This window comes from Danio rerio, chromosome 4 (assembly GCF_052040795.2).
Source record: "Danio rerio strain M-AB ecotype USA chromosome 4, GRCz13ab, whole genome shotgun sequence".
In the NCBI taxonomy this organism is placed as follows: Eukaryota; Metazoa; Chordata; class Actinopteri; order Cypriniformes; family Danionidae; genus Danio; species Danio rerio.
Window position 1 is genome coordinate 15,575,001 of NC_141024.2, and position 27,340 is coordinate 15,602,340.

The 27,340-nt window shown below is 34.8% G+C and overlaps 1 protein-coding gene and 1 long non-coding RNA gene across 2 annotated transcripts in view; both read left to right on the top strand.

Annotated features, from left to right (window-relative positions):
* Positions 1–27,340, top strand: part of ube2h (ubiquitin-conjugating enzyme E2H (UBC8 homolog, yeast)) — a 48,678-nt gene that overhangs the window by 12,177 nt on the left and 9,161 nt on the right. The window contains 1 exon segment of the mRNA NM_201489.1: positions 23,818–23,894. Coding sequence (NP_958897.1) covers positions 23,818–23,894 — 77 coding nt within the window.
* LOC147844671 (uncharacterized) lies at positions 5,064–6,667 on the top strand. Its single transcript, XR_015482931.1, has 2 exons — positions 5,064–5,458; positions 5,503–6,667. It is a non-coding gene; the product is annotated as an uncharacterized LOC147844671 (long non-coding RNA).

Here is a 27,340-nt window from a genome sequence, read left to right on the forward strand (position 1 = left end):
GCGGAGTGTATCGGATCCCTATGGTGCTGAGGCAGAGGCCCCGGTGTGTAAGACCAATCGAGGGCTTTATCTGGTGCGAACGGGTCTCTTTGTGTTCGAACTGACATCCGGCCTGCTTTTATATACCCGTGGAGCCTTATGACTGCACCGCTGCTGTTTCTGCCTGTCTGTCCTGTCGGCGGATGCAGAAAGTGCTTTTGCATCGTTCTCGTCTGCTTTGGCTGTTATAAAGGGCATGGGTTGAACTTGCATGAACTGAACGGGTTGATGCTTGGTGTCAGGTTTACTAGGCATTGATATCCTGCAGCTCAGCTGGTCGTCATTGGTTTGATTCACTGGAAAAAAGTGTTTTTTAATTCAATTATTTACTGTCAAAAACATTTTAAGTTTTTGTAAAATAATTACATTTACATTTATGTTATAATATTATTTAAATAATATTTTGTAGTATTGAATTCTGATTATTTTTTTAAATATGTTTTAGTTAATTTAATAATAATAATAACTATAATAATAATAATAATGATAATGATTATTATTGTTATTATATATAAAATGTATTTGACATGTTTTATTTTTCTATTTTACAAAGTATTTAGTAGTTTTATTTAGTTATTTAGAAGTTTTATTCTTTGATTGTTTATTGTTTAACATGTATTGTTTTGAATCATTAATTTAATTGATAATTATTATTTTATTGTGTTTTTTATGTTTCTATGAATTTATCTATTTCTTTAGTGCATTAATTCTGTATTGATGACTATTTGACTGTTATTTTTGTTCAAGTTTTTAAATTATTTAGTTTATTTAGTTCTTTAAAAGGTTTTATTTTTTCTTAATTATTTATTATATAATATTGTTTTAAATCTTTAATTTAATTGATAATTATTATTTAATAGTTTTTTTACGTTTCTATGAATTTATCTATTTTATTAGTGCATTAATTGTGTATTGATGACTGTTTGTTATTTTTGTTCAAGTTTCTATATTATTTAATTTTATTCTATAGTTTGTTAGTGGTTTTTATTACTTTTTTGCTTAATTGTTTATTAATTAACAATGTATTAAATCATTTATATAATTAATAGTGTAATCATATAATTTTTATAGTGTTTATTATGTTTTAGTTAATTTTATTTTTTAGTATTGATGACTATTTGACTTTGTTATTTTAGCTCTATTTTAAGTTTCTGTGTGTAACAAAGTCTAACATTTCTGTAGCTCTCTACCAGTGTTTCTGTGTATGATCTCAATATATCTCCAAGAATCTATTTGTAGCTAAGGTTATTGACTGTAAAGGCTTGTTTCTATTACAGTGGCTTTGATAAACAGCGAAGGCAAACGGTCAGGTCGGGATTGCTTTGCCCCTTGACAGTGGGAGATTTGAGGCCCTCTGTAATCCCACAATAACACTGCAGTTTCCTGCACGCATGGCCAACCGCGGCCTGCAAAACAGATGGACTGAAGTTCCTCTCTTTGTCTGATGATGTTTGGGCCTGCACTGCATCTATGCACTTTCCTTTTTTATGAGAATAGATGATACACAATACACACTTAGATCCAATCTAAACACTGCAGTTAAACGGATTGAATCAGTACGGTGAAACTAGATTATCAGATTAGCTTTGATGTATATGAATATCTTTGTGACCTATATTACACAGTCTTGCTCTAGTAATGTATAATAACTGCTTGTGGATGAAGAAGTTGATGTATTGGGTCTGTGCAAGTGCTGGTTTAATCAGTCGAGTGCACAGGCGCTTTATCATGTCACTGCAGGATGTTTCAGTAGATATGAATGTTTGAGCCATGCTGTGGTGCTTGCTGATGGACCCTGCCCTTTGTAATCAACAGAAACACTTTGAAGCCATCAAACAAAGAAAAAAAAATGCATTTTTAATAGCATGATATATAGGAACTTGCCAGCAAATCTCAAGTGAAAGAGATGGTGACAATAAATATAGATTGAATGCATGATGTGGTTAAAAAATAAGTTTTGCTATCAAGTAAGCACTGTTACTCAGCAGATTTGTATATATTCATGTATATAAATGTGTGTATGTGTTGGTTTATTTATTTTGTGTGTTTTTATTAAAGTCAACATTTGAAGTGAATCAAAAATAGATGTAAAAATAATCCAAATACACTGAAAAAGTTAAGGGTTCCACACAAATCATTCATGTTGTTTTAACAAATCGATTAAGTTAACTTAATTTTGTACATTTAAATGCATCGAACATAAAAGAATAAAGTTTTATATAGGTAGTTTTGAATAATATATATTTTATATAATATTTCTTTCATTGATTCTAGGATGCATTCCATCTTATTGTAAAAAAAAAAAAAAAAAAAAAAGAAAAAAAAGTGAGAATTACAGTTAGATAATAAATAGTTAAATTATGCAGGTCAGTGTGCCAGGCGAAGAACTAACCATATTAAGCAGCATTGTTATCATGAGAGTGAGATTACACGCATGCAAACACACAGTAGCATTAATGAGAACTCGTTGTGGCACTCTGTTTTGCTGCTGTTTGTCTATGGAAATGAGAGCAGGGTCCACTTGGCCTCAGCATGTGATTGAGATTCTGGCAAGAGGTGGCGTTTGGCTAGTTTCTGTGTTCTCGGGAGCAGGAAAGAGATCAAGATCTCTCACAGGAGAACTCTGTAACTCCATAATAGCACCGTAGCCCTGTGATGCCTCTACTGTAAACTTGATGGCCCCATTTCAGAGTCCTTAGCATGATGTATATTTTAAAACAACCTCACTACTGGTGTGAATTGACTGTTTTGTATATATATTTTGATTCTGAAAGTACAAATAATGTGCTTTTACAGTATATAATGGGATTTTATAAATCTCTCTAGTGATGTGTCTGTAAAATTTCGTGTTCCCTTAAATTCAAGTAAGCTGATGAGCTACATGCTATTCTGATATGACAGAAACAACAAAACAAGCAAATCTATGAATCATGCTGATGGTAAAGGTTTTCAGAATTAATAATCACTTTATCTGTGGCCTCTGTGAAGACTTTAGCCAAATTACCCATACATAACTTTAACAAGCACATTCAGAAATAAAATTGGGAACAATTACCAATATATGAAGTGACATTCTAGGCATTTGTATTAACAAGGGTTGTGAAGGTGGTGAAATTTTCCCACCGGATAACCAACTACTGACAACACCAGTAATACCGGTATCACTGGGGGTGGGGTTCTCAAAATAGCTTATAAATTTGATGCACAGGTTTTTAATTACTTCAACTTTCAAATGATAAAAATTGGGTGTCAGTTGTTTGCATTGACAAAAACAAAAGAGATAACTTGCATATATCATGACTTTTTAACCTAAAAGTTTGGATTTCGAGAGTCTATGGAGACATTCAGTGACAGAGCATTTGTAATGTTTTGTTTTCTATGGGTGTAAACTTTCAGGTTAAGGGTGCTAATATATAATAAGATCCCCTTCCTAGGTCACTAGGGGAGTGAAATCTGAACAATACGTCGCCTTTAATTTTCTGGACTTTTAGAAAGAAACACAGTTGAACTGTACATTGTATGCCAGTAAACATTCTCAGGTCATATGTGCCAGGTTGAAGTTTATACACGAGGGCATTTCCATTGGATTTCACAGCCTTTGAACTGTGGCTTGAGACAGGCATTGATATGTAAAGTGTGCTGAGGCTTTTCTTTCACCGTCTCTTTTACTCCATCAGTATTCAACTACATCAGGCCTTTGGGATCAGAGTTTTCATCCTAACAGAGCGCTTCAGATTGCAACATTCCTCTCAGAATAAGAAACTTGTGATGTCGGAAGGGAGGTTCGCTGCTTTCCTATGGAGTAAAATCAAAACAGATTTGGACCCTTGCGCTACAGTAGATCAGAATATTTCACCTCAACGTGCCTGCAAATCATGGGCCGCTCAATATAGCGTATGTGATTGTTGATATGCTAAATGTGTTTTTTTTTTCTAGGAGGCTTTCATTTAGCGAGTATTTTGATTGTTAGCTGGAGACCAAAGTATATGTGGTTTGTTTAAAAACAGCCTTTAGGAACAAGTAATTCTGTTTCCGAAAAGCGGTCGTTTCCCTTCACGCACATAAACTGAATCAGAATGGTAATGAAATCAGCTCTTGGTATTGGATTAAAAGCGAAAGGTTGTCATCTCCTGTGATATTGGTTTCTGCAAGAGAGCATTGCTACAGACATGCACATCCAGAAACCAGTTTAACTGCAGAAAAGATGACATGTTAGGTTCTGTGTTGTGATTTCTCCTAAACAGAGAAAGCAATATTTGAAATAGATTGCATTTAGGGCTGTGTATATGCTGTTTTACTATGATTTAAATATTTGGAACAGCTTTTATTTTTAAATAAAATATACATGGCACAATATTCAACTAAAACTGAAAAAAAGTTATGTTATTTTGTTATTCATTTACGCGACGATGATGTGAACATTTACAATTTGTTTCTACAAAAAAATACAAAAACATGATTTTGTGAATGGTGCCATCATATATCTATTAAATATTCAGTCTATTGGCATGTATGAGTACTTGACAACCAAAAGAGCAGTGTTGTACTACAGAACTCTGTGCGTTGTTACATAGGGTTTCTTTACATCACACCTACTGGCCTGACACGCATAATACAGCATTTTCAGGCTTTTTTGAGTAGTGTTTGTCTGCAGACTGCAAGACGGGTGTAACATGAAGGGGGCGTAACTTGTAGTAGAGACGTAACTTGAAGTTATGGAGACTCACATGTCAAAACTATCTTGTCAGTAAGATGGCACTGTACCCATCAATGTCTACACCTTCCCCAAACCTTAACCCAATCATCACAGTTATTAACGTCTACAACTTCCCTTAACCTTAACCCAACCATCACAGTTATTAACGTCTACACCTTCCCTTAACCTAAACCCAATCATCAGTTACTAACGTCTACACCTTCCTCAAACCTAAACCCAGTCATCACAGTTATTAACTTCTACACCTACCCATACTAGGGATGCAACAATTAACTGATTTCACTATTAACCACACTGTAATTCTTCACAGTTATTTAATCCTATAGGCTTCTCAACACCGCGTTCCTGCACAGAACAAAACTGCTGCAATTAAACAAAGTTATGCCAACTGTGCACTAGTTTAAAGTTCCAAGCTTGTACACAATGCGCATGCACACTGGATTAAAGGCTGATTTTAACTATGGCTGAGGCTATTAACTAAGGGCCGTTCACATATGCCGTCTTTTGTGTGCGCAAGTTCGTTATTTGCAAAGAAGGCACGTGGCTTGCATTGAGTGTCAAGTGTCAAATTATTACTCCTGTTTAAATGCCAAAAACGTTTTTCATTTATTTTTAAGTCCAAAGAGAAATGGACTATTGTTTGTTTTTTATTATTATTATTTTGTGCTGTATTGATTGTTTACTGAGCAGCAATAAATTACGGTTAAAAATAAAAAGGGTTTTCATGTGATTTACTAAATTAGAAGTTTTTTAAAATTGATGAATGCATAATAATCATGATAACCGTTATTTCGCAGACTATAATCGTACAGCCAAAAATTTATAATCGTTGTATTCTTAACCCCAACTCTTAACCCAACCATCATAGTTATTTATGTCTAGACCTACCACAACCCTAAACCCAACTATCACAGTTATAAACGTACAGCCTAAAGTTGTGGAGGCCTTCAAACTTGCTCGCCATTGTACTGTTATTTGCAACCACAAGGGGCGGCGCCAAGTAGGCTAACTGTCATGACAAAACGAATCAGCGAGTGGATTTGCTAAATGGATGAATATAGTTGTACATCTAATGAATTGGTTGTGGATAAATTTGGAGACAACTCAAAAAAATTCTGTGAAAATGTTCTCTGGTAAATATATCCGCCATCTCGCCAACAACGTTGTGACATCTTGCTTGGTTCATCTCGATATGGGATCTCGATAACTGCAAGTTATGCCTCTTAAAACAAGTTACACCCCCTTCATGTTCCGCCCCTCTCTTGCAGTCCGCAGACAGATACACTTGGTTTTTTTCAGGATTTTCATTTTATTGTCTATAGGCAACACTTTTCAAAATCCCTCATGTTTTTAGTACATTGTTGTTTAATACATTTGCATATTCTTTGTTAACATTTTTTCTTCAGATAATCAGTTCTACAACTGTCAAGCCTATTTGTATATAAGTGTATGCGAGTAGTCAAATCTGTTGTGTACAATTGTTGCCAGAGGGGTGTAAGTTCAGTCCGCTTGACTCCAAAGGGCCGATATGTTCATTCTGTGCTCTGTTAGCATGAGCAAACACAATCTGACTGCGTAGCTGTTTGTTCACCAACAGAAAGCATCATTATGTTCAGTCCTGGCTCATTGTGTGAAATGGCACACATGTATGTTGCTTCTCGGAGTGCTGTTTTACAGCAGCTTCTCTTATTTAGAGGGCATGGAATGCAGCATTTGAGCTCGGGGTTGGTTTTGTTTGTGTAGGTCAGAGGTCAGTTGACGGTCAACACTTCTTCAAATCGCATTAGCAGAACAAATGGCCAATTTTCATGCATTTATTGTTCGTTATCTTCAGTGTACTTTACAGCATGTATTATTTATTTATCGTTTAATTCAAAATAGCAAATAAATCTTTCATTCTTCAAATCATTCATTCAGTCTTTCACTGCAAATCAAATTCATTGTGTGTCAGTATGGCATAAATAGAAGAGGCATCAGTTTACTGTAACAAGTTTTATTGCTCTCATTGTGTCACATGAATCACTAGTTATAAAAAAAATTGTATTTGGTTCCATAACATTACAACGCACTGCTCATATCTGGTGTATTACTTCAAACTAGGGCTGCACAATATACTGTTTATACTTCAATATCACAATGTGTGCATCTGCAATAGTCACATTGCAAGATATGCAACATTGAGTCTGAAATATAGTTGACCAGGAGCCACAGAACACATGCAATTTGTAGAGTTTGCATGTGTTTTTAAGCCCTGTAACTGAGCATTTTAAGAGTTTAGATCATTTGAGCACAAAAAAAGATGGTTTTGTGGCGTAATAAAGATTTATATAATTATTTATACAGAATTGATATGATTTATGCAACATCTTATCTTATCTTACTAGTCCAAATATCTACATTTCAAAGCGAAAACATTGTGATTATCTTACTTGTCACACTGGCAAATAATTTAGCTTGTTTAAGAAAAGTAAAACATTTATTTCTTCTTAAGGTGAAAACAAAGCAATATTAATACCTGATCTAAACATTTTTAGATAAAGAGAAATAGGACTCACCAGATTGCCAAATATAGAGCTATTATCAAAATATTTATCGCAAAAAAACTAAATATCGCAATAACAGATTTTTCGTGCAACCCTACTTCAAACAATTTTTTTTACTTGTTTACTAACTAACCTAATACAGTATTTGTATTTCTAATTAAATTGTTTGATAATTAAATGGTTTAACAAATAATAATTAGATATTGTGGTTCAACTATGATTAAAATTTTCTAGTAAATATTATCTGAAATAAATTGAAATATTATTGCAGTAATTTAAAGCAAATGTTACATAATTATCACAATTGCAGTAAATCCTATATTGACTTAAGTTTGGCTATCTGTCAAGATTTTCTTTGAGATATGTCAACCAACAATAACACCTAATATTATTTAAATATACATAATATTATATAAATATCATAGAAAAATTTATCAGTTTTAAGAACAAATGATTACTTTTAAGTAGCTTCCAATCTGAAACTCACTCCGTTCTCCAGACTAGGCCTGTCACAGTAATCAATATATCGACTGCAGTAATTTGACATGACCTTTGGTAAGTTTTGGTGTTGCAATAAATATTTCCAAACTCACAAATAGTGTTAAAAAGCCATTTTACAATAAAATTTACAATCTACTATCTGTTTACAATCTATACATAATAGGCCTTTTTAACATCAACCTTTTTAACATAGTCGCACCTTTTTAACATCAGGTTACAGAATCTAAATCTTAATAATGGAAAGCCTTTGTCCCTCGATGGCTATTTACATTACTATGCTGTTGTATTATAATTATATAATCAGTGGCATAAAATTATCTCAATAATATCGCTTTTTTCAACAATTTCTGTGACAATATATCGCACAACAATAATTCTTTATCACGACTGGCCTACTCCAGACCTCCAGATAAAATCTGCTATAATGTAAATCATAGACCTGAATAACAGTAATGTCCTATTGTGGTTTCCTGGACGGCTGTGTTATGAGTGAACACAAGGCTGTGAATGAGATCGCTAATCTAGCAGGTAGACCGTCTTAGCACTGAAGGTGACTGATAGAGCTACTAGTAAAGCCCTTCCCCCTCCTTCACTCATCCACACACACACATATACTCTCACATATATAACCAGGCAGCTGCTGCTCGCTTTCAAATCAACAAATGCGCACTTATGGGACGTACTGACACAGTGCATAATATGACGTGCACATTGGCAATGAATGTGAAAGTGTGTCATAATGTTTATTTGACAGCTTTGTATTAAGGATGGCTACAGATGACTAGAGCTTCGAGGCATAATACAAACTGACATATCTGGAGTTGATCAGTACAGTGCATGCATTTAGAACTACTCCAGTATAGGTGTTTGCACGGTTAGCTGTTGCTGTATGTACTGTGATGTGGTATAATGCATAGATGCGAGTAGGTGGTGTAGAGTATGTGACGGCAGGATGGTGGTGTTAGCCGGGTGTTCTAGTATAGGGCTTTCTAAATGTTGATTTAATTGAAATATTTTGAATTAAAGCATATTCTCGCATAATTATTGACCAAGTGTACAAAGAAAAGATTCATTAATTTGGCATTTCAAATGTAAGATTATTTTATTTTATTACAGTTGCCATATTTAGAGTGTTTAATGCAAATTTCGTTTTTGAAAGTTTTAATTAAAATAAAAAGACCCTTTAAACTAAATGTGCAGTTTTTTATTTATTTATTTGTTTGAATGTTGTCATATGTTAAAATTGCTTACGGTCAAGCTAAGACAGATAAAGTCTAATAAAATGCGTAATTGGCTATTAGGGTTGGGCGATGTTGACCAATTTGGCATCGTGAGATGTCCAATGTGAAACATAGCGATGGCATTACCATTGTAGGCTGTGGTGAATTAATTATGAATAATTAATTAGCTCATAACAAATTAATTATTTGTAGCCTACCATTTCAACTACTTGACCCGCATTGCTCTTTGTTTTACCCATAACCAAATCATAAATTATTAAAGATAAGTTACACACAAATTACCACCTGTCAATCACTTTTTCTGTGGAATTCTGGCATGAATAGGCAGAGTGACCTGTGTCGTTATAATGGCATGAGCAAACTTGGTTAGTAAAAAAGGTGCACAACCAACAGGATCTGAGGTTTTCGCTAAAATTACTAAGTACAAGCCTAAAAGCGAAAGATTAAGGCAGTGTACTGACGCTGTGACACGTAACCTGATAGATTCAAAAGACCGAAGAGTCGTTAGATATAGATAAGATTAATTAAATATCACGTTTAACGACTATAGTGACACGCGATATAGCAGTACTATTTATGCGATTTAAACTGTATGACGTGCACTGCTCTCTGGGGTTTTGTGCTCAAAGCACCCGCTGACTTCCTGGAGCTTAGACGTGCACATATGCTGCTGTGCGTGCCTATGTGTAAGGATCCAATGGGTGGTAAAGTGTGGAAGATGGGCTTTTTAGAAATGCTAGGTGAAATGCCAATGTGGACATGTATCGTTTTCAATCTAAAATGGCATTTTAAAACTAAGACCTAAGTGTGTATTTTTCGCGAGCAGCTCAGCATTGTGATGTCTATCGTCTGTCGTCGATGGCATCGTCTGTCGACCCAACCCTAGTTGCCATGTATGTTTTAAATGGCTTGTGCAAGAAACAAGACTGAAGTCCAGTTTTTAATATGACCATGGTTTCCATTACATTCATTACTCAATGACGGGGCGCCACACCAAAATTCATTACAGAATTACAACATAATTACAGCTTCTCATTCAAAACCTTCAGTTGTTTTTTTTATAGCGGGTAATAAAACCAAAATGTATTACTGACAGGGCCGTGCAACGCGTGAGGCCAGTAAACACAACATAGCTTTCAGTTATGATGAACACAGTGTCCATAATTATACTTTATTTATAGATAAAGATCTATGGTTCTGCATACAGATACTTTATCTTGCTGGAGTTTATGGCTATTTCACTTTACTTTAGAACAGATATATGCCTTTCTTTAGGTCTAATGGAGACATTCATAAATATTCCTAGCAAATCTAATAATTGTTGGAGATAAACTAGTTACTCAAACTCACTAAATCGCACTTGAGCAGCGCATATTTGAGGGCGTTCAAAAAATTTTGTGCAGAGGAAATCTGTGCGCAAGCAAAGATATCACATGCTTGTATTACATGAATGCGATCTTGACTAGTAATACTATGCTCACGACATTTATCATTGAAATAACGCTACAGGTAGTTCACTAGCATCACTAGCAATCCTAGAGTAAACACTGCACTGATGCATATTTTAACACACCAAGATGAAAGTCTGCAAAATGAGTCTAATGAGGCAATCTTTAGGAAAGTAATAGCCAAGGAGCCATTACTGCTTAAAATTATTGCCATATTCACAATGTTACCTCATTTCATATCACCAGCCAAATCGCCACTAATATATAATGAATTTTTGATGTATTGCCCAGTCTCACTCTAGAGTACAGCAGATGTCCAGGAGAGATGAAGACCATCTGAGCTCTGCATATGCCTGCTGATCGAATGAGAGCCAGTTAATTAGGGAATAAAGTAAAGCTCTAATGGAGAGAGCTTTAGGACAAGGCAAAGGAGATTTTTATGTCAGTGTCAATCTCGAGTCTCTTGATGCCTTCCTCATTTGTTAGTCTCTTTGAACAAAAGCATTAGCTAAAAAAATGACTCGATGTTAAATGCACTATTTGAATGTCCTCTAAATGAAACGCATTTGCATTTACTGTAACTTAACCTTAGCGGATGTTAGCTGATATTGTCAATTCACCCAATTTATTTTGACCATGTTCTAGAAAAAAACTTGAGCACTCATGCATGTGACTTTACTAGAAGTGAACTGCTCACAGCATCGACTTCAGTCCAGACTTACAGAGCGAGTCATTGAGCCAGGGCAGCTAGGGAAGGGTGTTAGGTTACACTGGGATAGGAAGTTGTTTTAGGGGTACTGGCGGTGACCATAGATGGCTTCCTGTCAGGTTTGACGTCTGTCTTTTTAACCCCCGATGCAAACCATGACCTACATTTGCTCGATGGTTGAGTGGAATCTTAAAACTCAAGGTGCGTCTTGTCTGTTTCTCCATCAGTGAACTTGTGTACTTCCTCTTAGTGTCATGCAGACAAGAAAAACTGACACGCTTCCTGTCTTTCATCTGCCCAAATTGAGCAAAATGGTGTGCTTGACAGTGAGGGAGAGAAAACGTTGGCACTTTTTTACAAAAAGTCGATCTTCTTTAATATTGTACCAGTTATGAAGTGTTAAAATCCCAGGCAGTTTATTTGTTGAACATTGTGCCAATAGAATATCCATGACCAGCATCAGTCTGAACAAGGCGGGATGGATTCCTGCATTCATGTAGTTTAAATCAGATCTTGATCTTACAATCTAAATGTTGCTGCAAAAATCCAGAATCATCAGATCAGATGAGTTTAATCCAGTCGTCTGTTGTCCAACTTTGGAGAGCATGTTTAAATCATTAACATTAGTTTCCTGCTTCTTATAGCTGACAGGAGTTACACCCATTGTGGTTTTCTGCTGCTGTAGCTCATCTGCTTCAAGTTTTTTTTTTTTTTACATGTTTTGTGTTCAGAGATGCTCTTCTCCAGGCTTCTTGGTTATTTAGCATAATGTTATCTTTAGATCAGCTTAAACCATTTTGACAATTTTACTGATCTCCTGAATCAAAGTAATTTTCACCCGCTCAATGACTCTACAGTGTATTTTCACCTTTTTAGGGAACATTTTCTGTAAGCCCTTGAGATTGTGTGTGAAAATCCCAGTAGATCAGCAGTTTTTGAAATACCCAGGCAGCATTTACACAAGTGTGTTTTCATTCATTCATTCATTCATTCATTCATTCATTCATTCATTCATTCATTCATTCATTCATTCATTCATTCATTCATTTTCCTTTGGCTTAGTCCCTTTATTTATCATGGATTGCCACAGCAGAATAAACCTCTGTGTGCTTTCATTTAAGATTTTTAGTTTGACAACTCTCCTTGAAAATTTATACCCTATATAATCATTCATGTTCACTAGGCATTTGCTTGTTTTGTCGGCATTCGCACTTGCCACTGGTTGCATAATAGGGCTATAAGAAGGGCTCGACGAGTTACTGAACGATATAATAGTCAGAAGAAGACCAGTCAGAGAGCAATTAGATAGCCATGCCTGTTTCAGTCATTTCAAAATGCTTAGTTTTCATGGCTCAATGATGCTAGAGTAGTTTAAATGCTAGGCTAAATATAACAAAATAAAAAGTCTACAAAAAAACTGCACCTCAGACTAACCCATCTGGCACCAACAATCACACCATTCTGCTTTCTTTGAACTTGAGAGCTTGTAATGGTGCATTGAGATTCTTCCATACCTTGGTTTATGTGTTTGTTGTGCTTTCTAGCTGAGACTATTTTGTTTGAGCTGTACTTCATATACAGTGCTACAATTTTGACTGTAGTAATATTATCGAATATTCTCACCAAAATACTATATTCAACTAAATCCACAGAAATGTCTGCCATCTTCATAGGGTCAACATATCAGTCAAAGTAAAAAAATCTGCACTTTATAATAAGGAGAATCAGATAAAATCTTAATTCGTGAAGAGATTTTACTACCATTAATTCAGGAAAATGTGTTGTTATATATGCATTTACTCAATATTACAGATTAGTAAATTATAATAACCTTTTAATGCCATGTTATTGTACTAATTTAGCAAAACTATCAGCTGTTAGCCAGTTGCAGATTTAGACAGACATGCATGTAAATGTTAACTTTTTTTTTTTTTTTAGGATAATTGATAATTATCCCATACAAGCATACTGATTTTAACCTAACTTTTTAAGTTGTTAAAAAAATTTGTTATTAAATGGGAATTGTAATGTATTTTTTTAATTCTTAAGTGATTAAAAATATAAAAATATATGATGAAAATCCAAAAGACTTACTAAAAAAGACCTCAATCTATTTTTAGGAACTTAAAGGTGAACTGTTTTGACTTAAGCCAATATTAAACTATCTAGCAAACACCCTATCAATTCACTGACAAGTTTTGCAGGCAAGCATAACTTACATTAAAACAAAAACCTTCAGATAATGTCTAGTTACTTAAAGCTGTTGACATTTTTATCCAGGATTGGGATTCTTATGGAATGACATATAGGGTCAATTTGGCCCTCAGTTTAACTTGAGGTTAAAATAGTAAGTAGTCAGCGCATTTAAGGCCTGAAAATGTATATAGTGTTATGTCAAAGTGCATCACATGAGACTGTGTTAGTGGTCTGAGTGGATCACAAAATAGAAAGGGTTCAGACAGAATGTCCGCAGCTCTTGGCATAAACATAAATATTTTAGACCACAAAGCATTTATGGAGCCTCTTCAGCGAACTGGCCTGTGGTGGAATAGTGATGTATTGTCTTCTTTAATCATCTGTAAGTAACGCAGCGCTAACAAGCAGACAGTGTTTTCCACACTGTTGGCAGTGGGTAAATATTTTGCTTGCGCCCCAAGGCCAGCCGTTAGCATTAGGTGTCAGAGAACAAGATTCCCTCCTCCCTGTGTTTGTCTATAATGATGAATGGACGCGTCTCAGGAAAGAACATGCTGCTACGCTGCCCGTGCCTTGGCAGTTGATGTCTGCCCGCTGTTTTCAGCCTCGCCAATCCAGAATGAACTGGAGGGATTTGCTCCAGCAGGGAGGGGGTAAACCTGGCTATTGTGTTTGTTTCTCTTTCACAGGAGACGGATTTAATTGTAATTGTACACTATATGACTGAATCATGCCATGATTCAGCACAGTACACAGTTTGCCTTTCTGTCAGCTTGTATACAGGTATTTAAATAACAATGAATATTTTCATGTTCTTCACTATAAATCCAAACTTTTATATAATTTTTACACTACTTTAAAGAGCACCTATTTTACCCCTTTTTCAAGATTTAAGATTAAAATCATTTGTGTCTCCAGAATGTGCCTGTAAAGTTTCAGCTCAGAACGCCCATCAGATTATTTATTATACATCAGAAAAACAGCACAGTGACAGACACGAAGGAAGCAGATCACGCGTAACGTTTCTGAGAAATACTACAGCAAGAACTTTTCCAATGATTATTTTATGTATTTGTTGTGGAGTTAATGAGCTGATGAGAATGATGAGTCACACACAATGACGTTACAAAGTTTACGTTCAAACATACAGCACACACGTTTAACTTTGCACTGTTTTTGCATGCAAATGTGACTGGTTACACGTTAATATCCACTGCTGTTTGGATATCAGTTATGTTAATGTACAAAATAAATTTGATTTTAACGTCCTCAAATCGGGAATGAAGCGACGTCTTTTATAATTGTACTGAGATGCAGCTGAGGTGATAAAGTAAAGCTGAAGTAAATCGTTGTGATTTATTACAAACATGCACTGTTTTAAAAACGTTTTAAACTTGTAAAACTCATTCTTGATCACATTTGATGATGATTACAGACAGCTGAACAGATCTTTTAATCCTGGTTGCTTTGCACACATCCTGTCTTGTTGATATGATTATACGTATTACTACAGAGACATGTTAATATGTGGCTGTCAATCAATTGGGTGGGTGGGGAAATCACACTCCTACATCACGCTGTGGTCTGTATCAAAATGGGAGGGATTTGAATCCTATTTTAACGTCAGGAAATTTAAGAAAAGAAACTTATTGTGTTTACATCACTCCAGTATGACTGTGGACACACTATACCTACACACAGTTCTGTCCAAACATCTTGCAAAAGATAATTTTCATCATAGGTGAAAACTAATTTAAATAAAATAAATAACTACTACTAAATGGACAATTCACATAACTGTGCTGTAAAGTTTTATGCCACTCAGCTGTTTTATCAAGAACTTGATAAATATTCTCTTTTTTCAATATATGCAAAACATCAGCAACCTTTGTTGTTGTACATAAAACAATATAGCATCTTTGGCTTTTAAATTCTTAAAATAAATTCATAAATAGTGACCTTTTATTAGTAAAAAAAATTACATGTTAATGACTAAGTCTAGTAAGTAAGACAAGTTAGACGTGAGCTTTGTCTACTGGTCTCCTTTTCTGTTTAGAGCTTAGTTTTTCTGTTTCAGCATAGATTTTATTCTATTAAAAATGATGCTTAGAAATTAGATGTGATAAATGGCCAAAGACCTCATGCTGCACATTTTACAAAAGGCACACAAAAAGCTTGAAAATATATATTCATAATATTTGTTGGTGCCTGTAATAATAAATTCAATGTAAATAAATTTTAAAAGGTCTTACTGCATGGAAAGTTTTTTATGTAAATTCATTGCCATCTTTCACACCAGGATTGTCTCATTATTTACAGTCCAGACCAGACACTTCTACTTTTTAAAGACAGTGAAACTCTCATGGCTTTCCCGACATGTTTTGATGACCTTTCTTCTCCTTTTAACCCAAAGAGCAAAGCAAAACAAGGCTAGCTTCTCTCATATTATATACCCAGACACATTCTTGTCTGGACCTGTTCGTTCACACAGGTTTATAAACACACGTAATGATCTGTGTATAAAGCAGCATTGTGAAACCAACTGAAGCAGCTGATAGGAATCCTAAGCGTGTGTTGTTTCAACATACATCAAACTTGTTTCTGATTATTTCTGAGTGAGGTGATCGAGCCGTTTCTTTTTTTAATATGCAATTAAATTACACATGCACATAAAGGAACATTGGCCCAAGGGGTGTCTTTTAGATTATAATGCTTAATCCATGCAAAGCCATTGAAGGGGGAAGGGAGCGAGATGGGTGAAAACAGGTGGGTGTCACAACAGCGTCTTGAGAAGAAAACCTATTTGGTTTGCTTTGTCAGCAGCCGAATTGAGAGCTAAATGCTTGTAACCTTTCGCAGAGTATATGCATTGCATAGCATCAGAGGCAAAGTCAAAGCATTTCTCACACTTATGTGCTTAGGAAAGAGAGACAACAGGGCTTTAATAAGTATTAGTGATTGTTCAGGTTTAAAAGAACTACAGAGAATTATTGACCCAGACATTTAAATTCACATTTGCTGGCTTGTTCCATTTATTTATACTTTTTTTTTTTTAAGCTGATGCTTTTATCCAAAGTGAAATAAAAGTGAGTAATACAACAAAGTTATTAATCATAAAAAAGGAAAAAAATGTCAAGTTGTGCTCCTTAATACAAGTTCAATAATGAAGTGCTCTCTATTCAAGATTTCAGAAATCACGAGTAGTGCAAGCAAGCACTGGAATAGGGAAAACATAGAGGATCTTGTCAATTCTAGAATCACGTCTTGGCTTTGGTTATGTATGTTGCATTCATATTTCATTCGACACACGTGAGAGTTTGACTGGAGGCTGACCAAGAAGGAGCTTGATATGCTGTTTAATGGCATCAAGGTATGAATGGAAAGCATTCATGCATATTCAAATTAACCACGCAAACGGAGTTTGATTTAATCAAACTGAACTTGAATATGTGAACACCGTCTAATGCAGTTAGATGTAATGTGTGACAAAAAATTTCACTGTGAATTAAAAACAATTTGCTCTTTTCTCAAAGTTGCTTAAGTAGATTTATACTACACTGTAAAACCCAACAGTCAACTTTACCAAATGAAATGAGTGTAGTGGAATCAAAATTTACTGAAAGTTAATTCTACTCATTTGAATTGAGTTTTGGACCCCAGTGTTGAAGGTAATGAGGTAATGAAATTCCTCATTTAAAATAAGTTCACAGTACTCATATAGATTAGTTGTTTAACTCAAATGGTTAGTAGCAATCGGGTTTCTTCTTGCATTTACTTATTGGGTTTAACAGTACTCAATTGGTTTGAGTTCTCTTCATTTATTGGCTTTTACCGTGCTCAAGTTGCTTCATTTACTTAAATGTATTAAGTTCAAAAGTACTCATTATTATTAGTTTTTGAACTTACTAGGTTTGTTGCAATCGGTTTTCTCAAATGGTTTGAGTTACCTTCACTTTTTAGATTTTACTGTGTATAAATGATGTGTGCTAAGTTTATGGTATTCTTATTGGAGTCCCAGTTGCCTTTTAATTATAGGGAAAAGAGCAGCTTGGATAATCTGCTAAATATCTCCATTTATGTTTTTCCTGTAAAATTGTTTATCTGTTATAATGTGATATAATTAATATAATAATACTGGAACTTGAGCTTAGGGATAAATAGATAATGACAGAGCCATTTTGTCGATGTGTACAGGATTTATGGACACTTAATAGTGATCTATTTTAAATCTGTGTCACCGATGCCTCAGAGGAGAAACACGTGCCTTGCTGATCTGCTGTGGAGTTGATGGAGGATGATTGAATTATCCATGTGTACAAACGAAGAGCGTTTTTTCAGTGAACTGCACTGGTTTTTAAAGATTGAGAGGAGTATGACCTGCATTTTTTTTTTTACCTACTGGTATGAATCAATCTTTTCGTCTTAAGGATGATGGGTAAAAAAGCAGACATTAAAACTCCCTCAAAGGCTTTAGGAATGGAGGAAAAAAACATGCCAGCCTCCAGGCTTCCGCTGCCAGAGTGCGAGTGTGTGTTTGCCAGTACATGCATGAGCAATTGCTTTTGTGTCTATCCAAAAGAGGCTTAATATACATGCGAAAAGTAGTCCCATGTGTCATTGGGCACAGCCAGACAGCTCAGCGTGCAGCTTCTCTACTGGAGGTCTCATGATCACAGCAGTGGGCACAGATTCTTTAGCAGGTCTGCTGAATCTCCTCACACACAAACACACACATATGCAGTCTTTTATCTCACAAGTCTAGTCGAGAGCAACCTGTACGGGCCGCCAGACAGCTGCATTCCTTCCTGGATGCAATCTGATTGCATATGTTAAAGAGAAAGGTGTGTGGAAATTCGAGGTTGCGACCCATGTATCATCAGTTTGAACTTGAGGAGGTTGATGTTTTTTTTTTTTTTTTTTTTCTCGAGTGTCTGTGTTTATCGGGGAGAAGCAGCTAATGATTGGATTGTGTTGTTCAGTGAGTGTGTAAGCATTGTGCAGAAGCGCACTCTTCCTCTGTGCTTCCACTATTCTCTCAGCCTCTGCAGATGCTTCACGGACTAAAATAAACCCATGATGTTTAACCCCTTGTGTGATATCGCAGGCGCTTAGAGCTACAACTGATGAAGAAGCCAGCTGGTGGCTTAAAACAGTAAACACTATCCCTTTCTGTCACACTCAAGCTCTCTCAATCTGGTTTTCTGCTATCGCCTCGGATAACAGAAAGCAGTTTAATTTGATATATTTTTAAAGTATTCAAATATAGCAGGTGAGTCCAACCTTATTTTTTTAATTAAACTTGATTGAGGGTAGTGGGCCGAGGGTAAATATAGTTGCTATGAGTAATTTCCTAATTTATTTAATAATATTAGAAAAATAACTAAAAAACATTGCAGGTGTGCCCAAACCTTTTCTTATAAAGGGCAAAACTAAACATGATTGAGGAATGTGGGTCGAATATATGCATAATATGGTGTATTTGACACCATATTATATAATATTTGCCATGGGTAATTTCGTAATTTATTCACAGATATTTAAAAATAACTAGAAAATGTTGCTTTAAACCCTATTAACTATGAAGTATAATTTATTTAGATTTTATAAATAACTTATTACAGTAAAAACATAAAAGATCCCATTTATAAGATTATGGAGTTTGATGCTGAAAACACTAGTCGAGCTGCTCCTACCTTTGACTTAATTTGCTTGCCGATGTCTCGTGCATTGCTTTTTGTGAAATGACAGCTTGTACATTTTAAAAGTCTAATTTATATACAACATTTAATTGAAACATTTTATTTCAGCTAGCTTTTTTTTATAGCTCAACAATAAAACAAAGAAACAAAGGATTATGTTAAAATTAAAATCACGATCTCTGTCAAAGGCATTCACCCCAACCACCTCCCATCATTCTCCTTTCTTTTCAAATACATATTTTTAAGTAATTTATTTAATTTAAAAAATTTTTAGTTCGAAACAATGATGTCTAAAAGTGATTATAATCTACATGTTTGATGTGTTTTTAAAATCAAATGTCTTTAGCCATCTCTGCTTCGTAGTAACGTTTTCTAATGAACTTATTGGAGTAAAAACAATTTAATTTATGACAGAATGGAGTTACACTAGTTTTTGCTTTGGTTTGCTCACCGATGTCTTCTGCATAGTCCTCTCGCTCTAGTCTTCTCTCGAGTGACAGCATTTACAAAAAAGAAATCTGATTCATTTACAATGTTTAATTGAAACATTTCATTTCAATTAGTTTTTTTTTTAGCTTGGCAATAAAACAAACAATAAAAAAGGTTACGTCAAATTAGGAATGATGACCTCTTTTAAAGGCATTTGCCCCAACCCTCTCCATCCATCTAACTCTCTTTTCAGATAGGATGGTGGGCCAAATCGAAGGTTACAATAGGCCAGCTTTGGCCCGCAGGCCCTATTTTCGACATGTTTTCAACATATTTTCAGAATATAGAAATATATATATATTTTTTTATTTAATTTAAAAATGTTTTCATTTGAAACAATAATGTCTAAAAGAGATTATAAAGTACATGTTTGATGTTTTATTAATCAAATGTTTTGGTTGTTGATCTTAACATTAACTAAGATTAATAAATCATTTAGAAGTTTTTTCATGTGAATTGATGCATTAAACTAATGTATAAGCGATTATTCAACCAAAAATTCAATTCTTTCATGATTCACTTGTTCAAAAACTGGTTTCTGAGATCCATTGAGTTCCATAGTATTTTATTTCTTACTGTCGAAGTCAATGGGCTCTATGCACAGCTAGAGTTTTATAGCCAACGATAAACTTCCGGTGAAAGCTTAATGTAAGTACACATGGTTGTTTTTACAGCATTGACATTGTAATTACATTACAATACATTCAGTTAATTAGATTTAAGCGTTTATTTAGTTGTTCAAGCGTAAAGTGAGATGAAAGACTGTTGTAACCCCTAGCACCGTCAGTAGCAACAGGTAAGTGCAGAAATTCCATTGAAAATACTGGGGTAAAATAAACGGTCATATTTTAAAGACATGACAGGGAAAAATGGACACCCACTTCATTTTGTATACCTAACAGTCAGTGAAAAGCACTGATTTTTACAGAATTTAGATCCTAAACGTGACGATTTTGTAATGGAAAGCCAGTTCATTGGAAGCCCTTGGGCTGCCTGGCTGAAAATTTGTGCATTGGTCCCAGCAACCAGTATTCTTCAAAATATCTACTTTTGTGTTTAACAAACTCGAATGGTATCACTATTAAGGTTTAAAGTTACATGAGGGAGACTAAATGATATCTCTTGAATAAATAGAACCTTATTGTGAAATTAGATTTTATAAATTTTTGTGTATAATTTTAAATTAAAAACATTTTTATAGTGTTTTAAATATATTTAAATGATCAAATATCGGAAATGCATTGGTATAAAACTCATTGGCTCCACAAAGTCCAATTTTCGGGGATGAATCACTGCGTAATTACAGTCATTGAGTTCATGCAACTTGAGACTTGGGTGCCAAGAAGCCACAATGAGTGCTAATCTGACATAGAGCAGCTACCACACGTCTCCCGGGAGTCTCAATGTCCCTCTCGCACCAGATGTTTAAAGGCGGCCACTTAAAATTGACAGCTCCGTTCCGTGATGAGAATCATCATCATCGTTTGATACAGACACCCCTGAGATGAGCACTCAACTGGTTAAACTCGACACAAGTCACAGGACACATCACAGCTCCAGCCGAGCGTAAACATGTTTGCCTTCGTGATCCAGTCTGGGCAGCGTGAATGTACTGTTTGAGTCACAGTTCAGCCTACACAACAGCTGACACATGACACACATTAGCATTAGGGACGCCAGTGAATCCTTTAATTGATTATTGATGGCTTATTATTGATAACACCATTATTTCTGGTCGATTAAGCATGGATGTCATTAACTTGCATATTATTTGGCTTGCACTAAAACCTGCACTGTAAATGCAAGAGAAAAATAAAGCAAACATGCATGAGACTATTAAAAACTTTACTTTAGTATGCTTGAAAAAACAGAACGGGATATCAGTTTACTATTCAGGGTTGTTGTGTTGTGTAGTATTGTAGACATCAATAGGATTAACTGGTACATTTAGCTCATTGACATGTACCGTAAAATTAAAATATTAGTATTTTACATATGTGAGGTACATAAAAATCAGTGTTGAATGTAACTAGTTAAAAAGTAACTAGTTGCTTTATTTAAATTTTTTTCCACTGAAAAGGTAAAGCTTTCAAAGATGAATTTTTAGGTCAGCAAATTAGTTATTATGTACTTGCCTTAAATACTGTTAATAAATTCAGCAATTGTATATGAATCAATTTAGAAAAACAAAGTAATAGATGTTTTTCGTAATTTTGCAGGACAATTATATAAGAATACTTGTACCCTTGTGTACACCTCAAATTTACCACCCTTCTATTATGTTTGAGGCTGTTTTTGCCCCATTGACTGCCATTATAACTGTATTTTTTGATTGCTAAGCCATGACAGTATATAATTCTGCATTCTTGATTCTTTTGTGGTTTTCCCTGTTGGATAGAGGTAAAATGTGTCATTTATATTATTAAAAAGTCAATATAATGGAAGTCAATAGGGCAAAAACAGCCACTAACATTACAGAATAGTATTAGAAAAGAGGGTATTGTTTACATTTTTTCTAAGTATTTCTCAAAATAGGTGTGAAAATGTAAGATTTGTCACCGAAAACCATTCCATTTGCTGAAATGCAGAAATGTTGTGGCCAAATTAAGACTCAAAATCACCCCAGAGTGGATGAAAACATCCCCAACAGCACATAAGGGTTAAAGGAAGTTGGATTTGTTGCTCAAAAAGTGATGAACAATGACTATATACAGGGCTTGACATTGTCACCCACCATCCCGCCAAATGCGGGTAGATTTTAGCTGTGACTGGTTAGACACCCCTACAAGCCACCCTGGCTGGTTGAAAATGCAGCAGCAGCTCTTGCCGCTTTCGCTTTTACCATTCTTTGAACAGATTATTAATAGGCCTTACGTTAACCATGTCGCACACAGAATGTTTTTCACCTGCTTTCTTTTGCTTGCAGTAGTTTTTGAGATAGGAGATTAACTCTCCATTTATATAGTTACCTGGTGATCAGGGACCTTTAGTTTAGACAAATTATTGTGTATAGTTTTATATAAATGAGAATATTTTTTAAATATCAAGTGTTTGTATGTACTGTGTAGATATATTTAGCGTGTTTTGCTTTTAAATACTTTTAAATCCTTAGTGTTGAGCCCTTTAAAGTGTAAAATAAATACAAATAAAGGAGGCATGTGGACACAACACATAATTTAAATCAAGTCATTTTTTGCATGCCAAAGTCATTTTTATACATATAAAATATATTTTCCCAACAACAAAATGTGGCTAGTGAAAATGGCAAGTGGCTAATAATGTTGGAAAACTACTAGCCACAGTGGCCACAGTAGCCACAGTGGGCTACTGGCTAGTGATCAAAATAGTTAATGTCAAGCCCTGATTATATATATGTATATATTATGTATGAAATATGGTGTCATTGCTTGCATATAATGATTACATTTTCTTCATTAATACCGTTACTTTAATACTTTTAATAGTTTATTACTTAATCGATCAAGGGAAATTTAGTAAATCAACATCCGTTGTTACCAACCAGGACAGTGGCAGAGCTGTTTTGGGGGCATGTTGTGCTTAAGCTTAAAAAGCCAGACCATGTGTGAGTCTTTAACAGCATCGGCTGGGTCTATGTCATGGTCTTGGTGTGGTGTTGAGCATGTATTGTCTTGCTCAGCGAGGGTTCGACTGCTGCTTCTGCGCCAGCAATATGAGAAGTGACAGCCTGACAGCCATAGCTAATGACGGCAGTGTGGTATTGAGTTGCCCTGATGCCCTGTGTGCATCAGTAGAGAGCTGCGGGTCTGACCCACGGATTGTGTTTTTGCCATCCGATCCGCCGAGCTCAACCTCTTGAAAATTATTGATGGTCAAAGAATAAAGGCAGAGTGAGAATCTCAGTTCATGAGATTGATCTGTTGGTGTGAAATGTAAGGTGAAAGGTCATTTTAGTGCATTCTTTTACTTGGAAGATTTTTGTAAAAAGTTCAAGTTTGTTTAATCCTGATTGAACTTTTAGACATGGTTAACCCTAAAATTTTTAATTTACTTGCTCTTAAATGTTCTCAAGTGGTTTAGTTGTTGTTTTTATCAATGATGTTAGCTTGTGGCCATTAACTTCCATAGTATTTTTTTTCTCCTACCAAGGAAGCCAGTGGCTATCAGTTTCATGTATTAAGTATTTTCTATTTATTGTGGGAGCTCTGTTTTGATTTTGTGAATTACATGCATTTGCCTTAACATTCTTCCTTTAGCATCGAGAGTAAGCATGAAGTCACAATCCTGAGTGGACTCAACGAATTCGTAGTGAAGTTTTATGGACCACAAGGAAGTAAGTTTGTTTTCAAATGATTTCCATGTATGGACAGCAAATACACTGATCTCATCTCATGAAAACACATCCAGTCATATTTCACTTACAAATCAAAAAGACACAAGCATTGTATGTAGAATCTGAAGGCTATTCAGAAGACTAAAGGATTTGTTGGCATTTTATAACTCAATCTTTAGATACAGTAATGGCTTAAAAGATAAAGGTAACACTTTAGTTTAGGTCACAATTCTGTATTTACAAACTATTAACTTTGGGTAAGTTTTGGGTAGAAGAAAGGATGCAGAATAAGATCAGACTTAATAAGTACTAATGAACAGTTCATAATAATAATAAGCAGGTTGGTGTAGTGGTTAGTGCGTCGACACATGCACTTTGGTCTTTATGGCGACCCGAGTTTGATTCCCGCCTCACTGTCCTATGCCAATCCTTAACCTCTTTCGGCTCCCCATGCTTTCCTTTCAATACTCTCTACTGTCCTATACATTAACCTCCTATGGCTTTAGTGGCAACTATACGTGGACAGCACATTTTAGCCCTTAAGTTGCTATTTAAAATACTTTGAATGTTTTATATTTTGTTACAGACAAACAGTGTCATCCTGCAACGGTTTTGCAGCATATGAAATGTCTCAAACCCTATTTTTAAATGTCCAAAATGGGAAAAGATTTTTACTTTCTGATATTCAAAACATGTTAAAAAAAAAATCAATTTTTAATATGCATTAAAAAACTGTCCGGAAAAAAGTTTTTATGTAAATTCGGACCACGAGTACACATATATGGACATCATTTTTCTCTAAAAGTACATCATATCAAAATATGATACTTAGGTTTTTATTCTAATTAGGTTCTATAAAGCCCAAATAGCAAAGAGAAAAAAAAACAAACACCTTGGGCCTTAAGAGGATAAAGGTAAAAAACCCTAAAATAATAATAATAATAATAATAATAATAATAATAAGCATGTAATAAGACAGTACACTGTAAAAAATCCTGGTTGCTTTAAATTTTTAAGCTGAATCAAATTAACATTAAGAGTCCATTGAACTTGTATTATGTTAAACTGACTTGAATCAGCTTGTATAACTTATCAAATTAAGTTAAAACATGATTTAACTTAGTTTAAGAAGTTACAGTACATATGTAAAAACATATGCTGTCAGGATTTATTGATCATATCATTTTTACAGTGTAGTTAATAGCATAAATTACGGCCTACAGCGTTTAGCGAAACATCAAATTCTCTAAAACTGCTTGCCAAGCTTACGATTAAATTCCATATTATGAATAACCAATAAAATTAAACAACAACTGTCTCTATAGTTTCATTTCTAAATGTTCGTATCACACAAAATCTGCAGAAACCCCTCCCTCTGAGAATTGTCCTTCTATAACGATCGCTGATTGGCTTGTGTACTAGAAGGTGGGCTTTATTCACCGTATAGCGATCACTGATTGGCTAAAAGGCGGGGCTTTATTCACCATATTGACTGTTACCCTATTGCCTATCCCTATTCAAAAGTATACGTGTGACATTTCTTGTGTATTATAGTCTTTGTTAATAGTGACTTATTCTATTGTTATTTTTATTATTATAACTATTATTATTAATAATGATATATATTTTCATTGCTATATTAAACAGATTTATATTAAAAAGTGTTATTTTGTATAAATACATATGCAAATAATAGTTTTCATTTTTATTACAGTAATTTCTCTGTTTTTTTTTTTTCTTTCAGTCATTTTTTGGGTTGAAATATGACCCACACACGTCCTTGACAGGTTTTGTGACATTCACCAACACACACAATTTCTTTACCTAACTATCACGTGAAGCAACGATGACACTTTTACATAGTTAAACATGCACCTCTTGCGCAACTCTAGGTTTGGGACATGCTGTCATTGTTTACCCAGAGAACATCCTGTGGTCCTATTTAATTATCATATCATCCTCTGTAAAGACCTTTTTTCTCTCTCTCTACATTGAGAAGCAGAAGTCTTATCGGTCTCCTCTCACCCAGGCTTTACCTTTCGTAGTTTGAGCTTCTGACCACAAGGGTCAAATTGCAGAAGGCTATTCTTGGAGCGAGCACACGTTGCACCAGACCTCATATCACACCACACCAATAGCACACATATATACACACCCACACGTGTGTCCTTACACTTATTATTCATAATTATCAAATAAGGAATTAGTGTTCCGCCCACATTCAGTCACTCGTAGGTTAGTCATTATGAGTGTTAGTCTTTTTAAGGCAAGACACCGCAGGTGAATAGGGTAAAAAAATATATATATATAGTTATACAAAAGGCTTCTCTACAACTTCACAAATACATACAATTTTTGTACAGTTTATATTACTTAGAATGAGGTTAATTAAGCAAATATTCTTAACTTCTTCCCATCCATGTCACCATGAGTCAGAAAATGAAGTTCCACCTTCAAACGGTGCTAGATAGTGACTCGCACGCCTTATTGGATGTTTCATTGATACTTTTTCTAACATTTTAATTGGTTGCAATCATTTTAAGAAATCTGTGCTTAGCACAAGCCTTAAGAAAACTTTCTGTTGCCTGAGGGCAACGATGTGCTGTAGAGGGTTAACTTACGATTGAAAACTGTTTCTAAACTTTTGTAGTTTTTAAAAATGTGTGGTTTGTAATGTGTGTGTTAGAAATGAATAATGCCTTATTTACATATTCAGAGGGAATCTCTTTTCTTGTTATATAATTCTGGGAACAGTCTGAAAAAAAGTATATATCGATTTATATAATCAGTCAAACTATGTATGAACACATCCCTTTGTAACAGAGGTGGGCAATTGATTTTTCCAAGGAGCCACAATAGACTCTGGGGTGGTTTTAGAGGGCGAGATCAATACATTTAATTTGTTAAAAAAAATACAAAATTCAATAAAAACTCTAAAGTAAAAAAAAAATGTTACACAAAAGTATTTTAAAGGTCAGCTTCATATAAATGTTACAGAGTTGTTTGTTTGATTGCTTCACCTTAGTTAACTTGTATTTATTTATTTATTCATTCAGTGTGGCATACCTCATGTGAATCCCTTCTTATTTGCGTGCTGAACCCGAGTGTCTGTTTAAAATAACGAAACTAAGCTTGCAAAAGGCGCTATATGTGAAAGTCGACTTTTGTTGACTCGCAATATCAGACCTGTGCAATGAAGGCCCTGTTTGCGGTTGAATTGAAATTCAATAAATACTTCACGCCGGCTGATCAAAGAAGTCCAGTGGGCCGCATTTGGCCCGGGGGCCATAAAATGCCCAGGTCTGCTCTGTAAAAACCTTCATAGATGTAACTGTAAAGATTGCGATATAAACAATAAGTGCTGCCAAAGTGTGTGCTTATGGCTCAATGCAGGAGAAAAATATCGTTTGTAATTAAAATAAATGGCAAAAGAGTGATAAAATCAA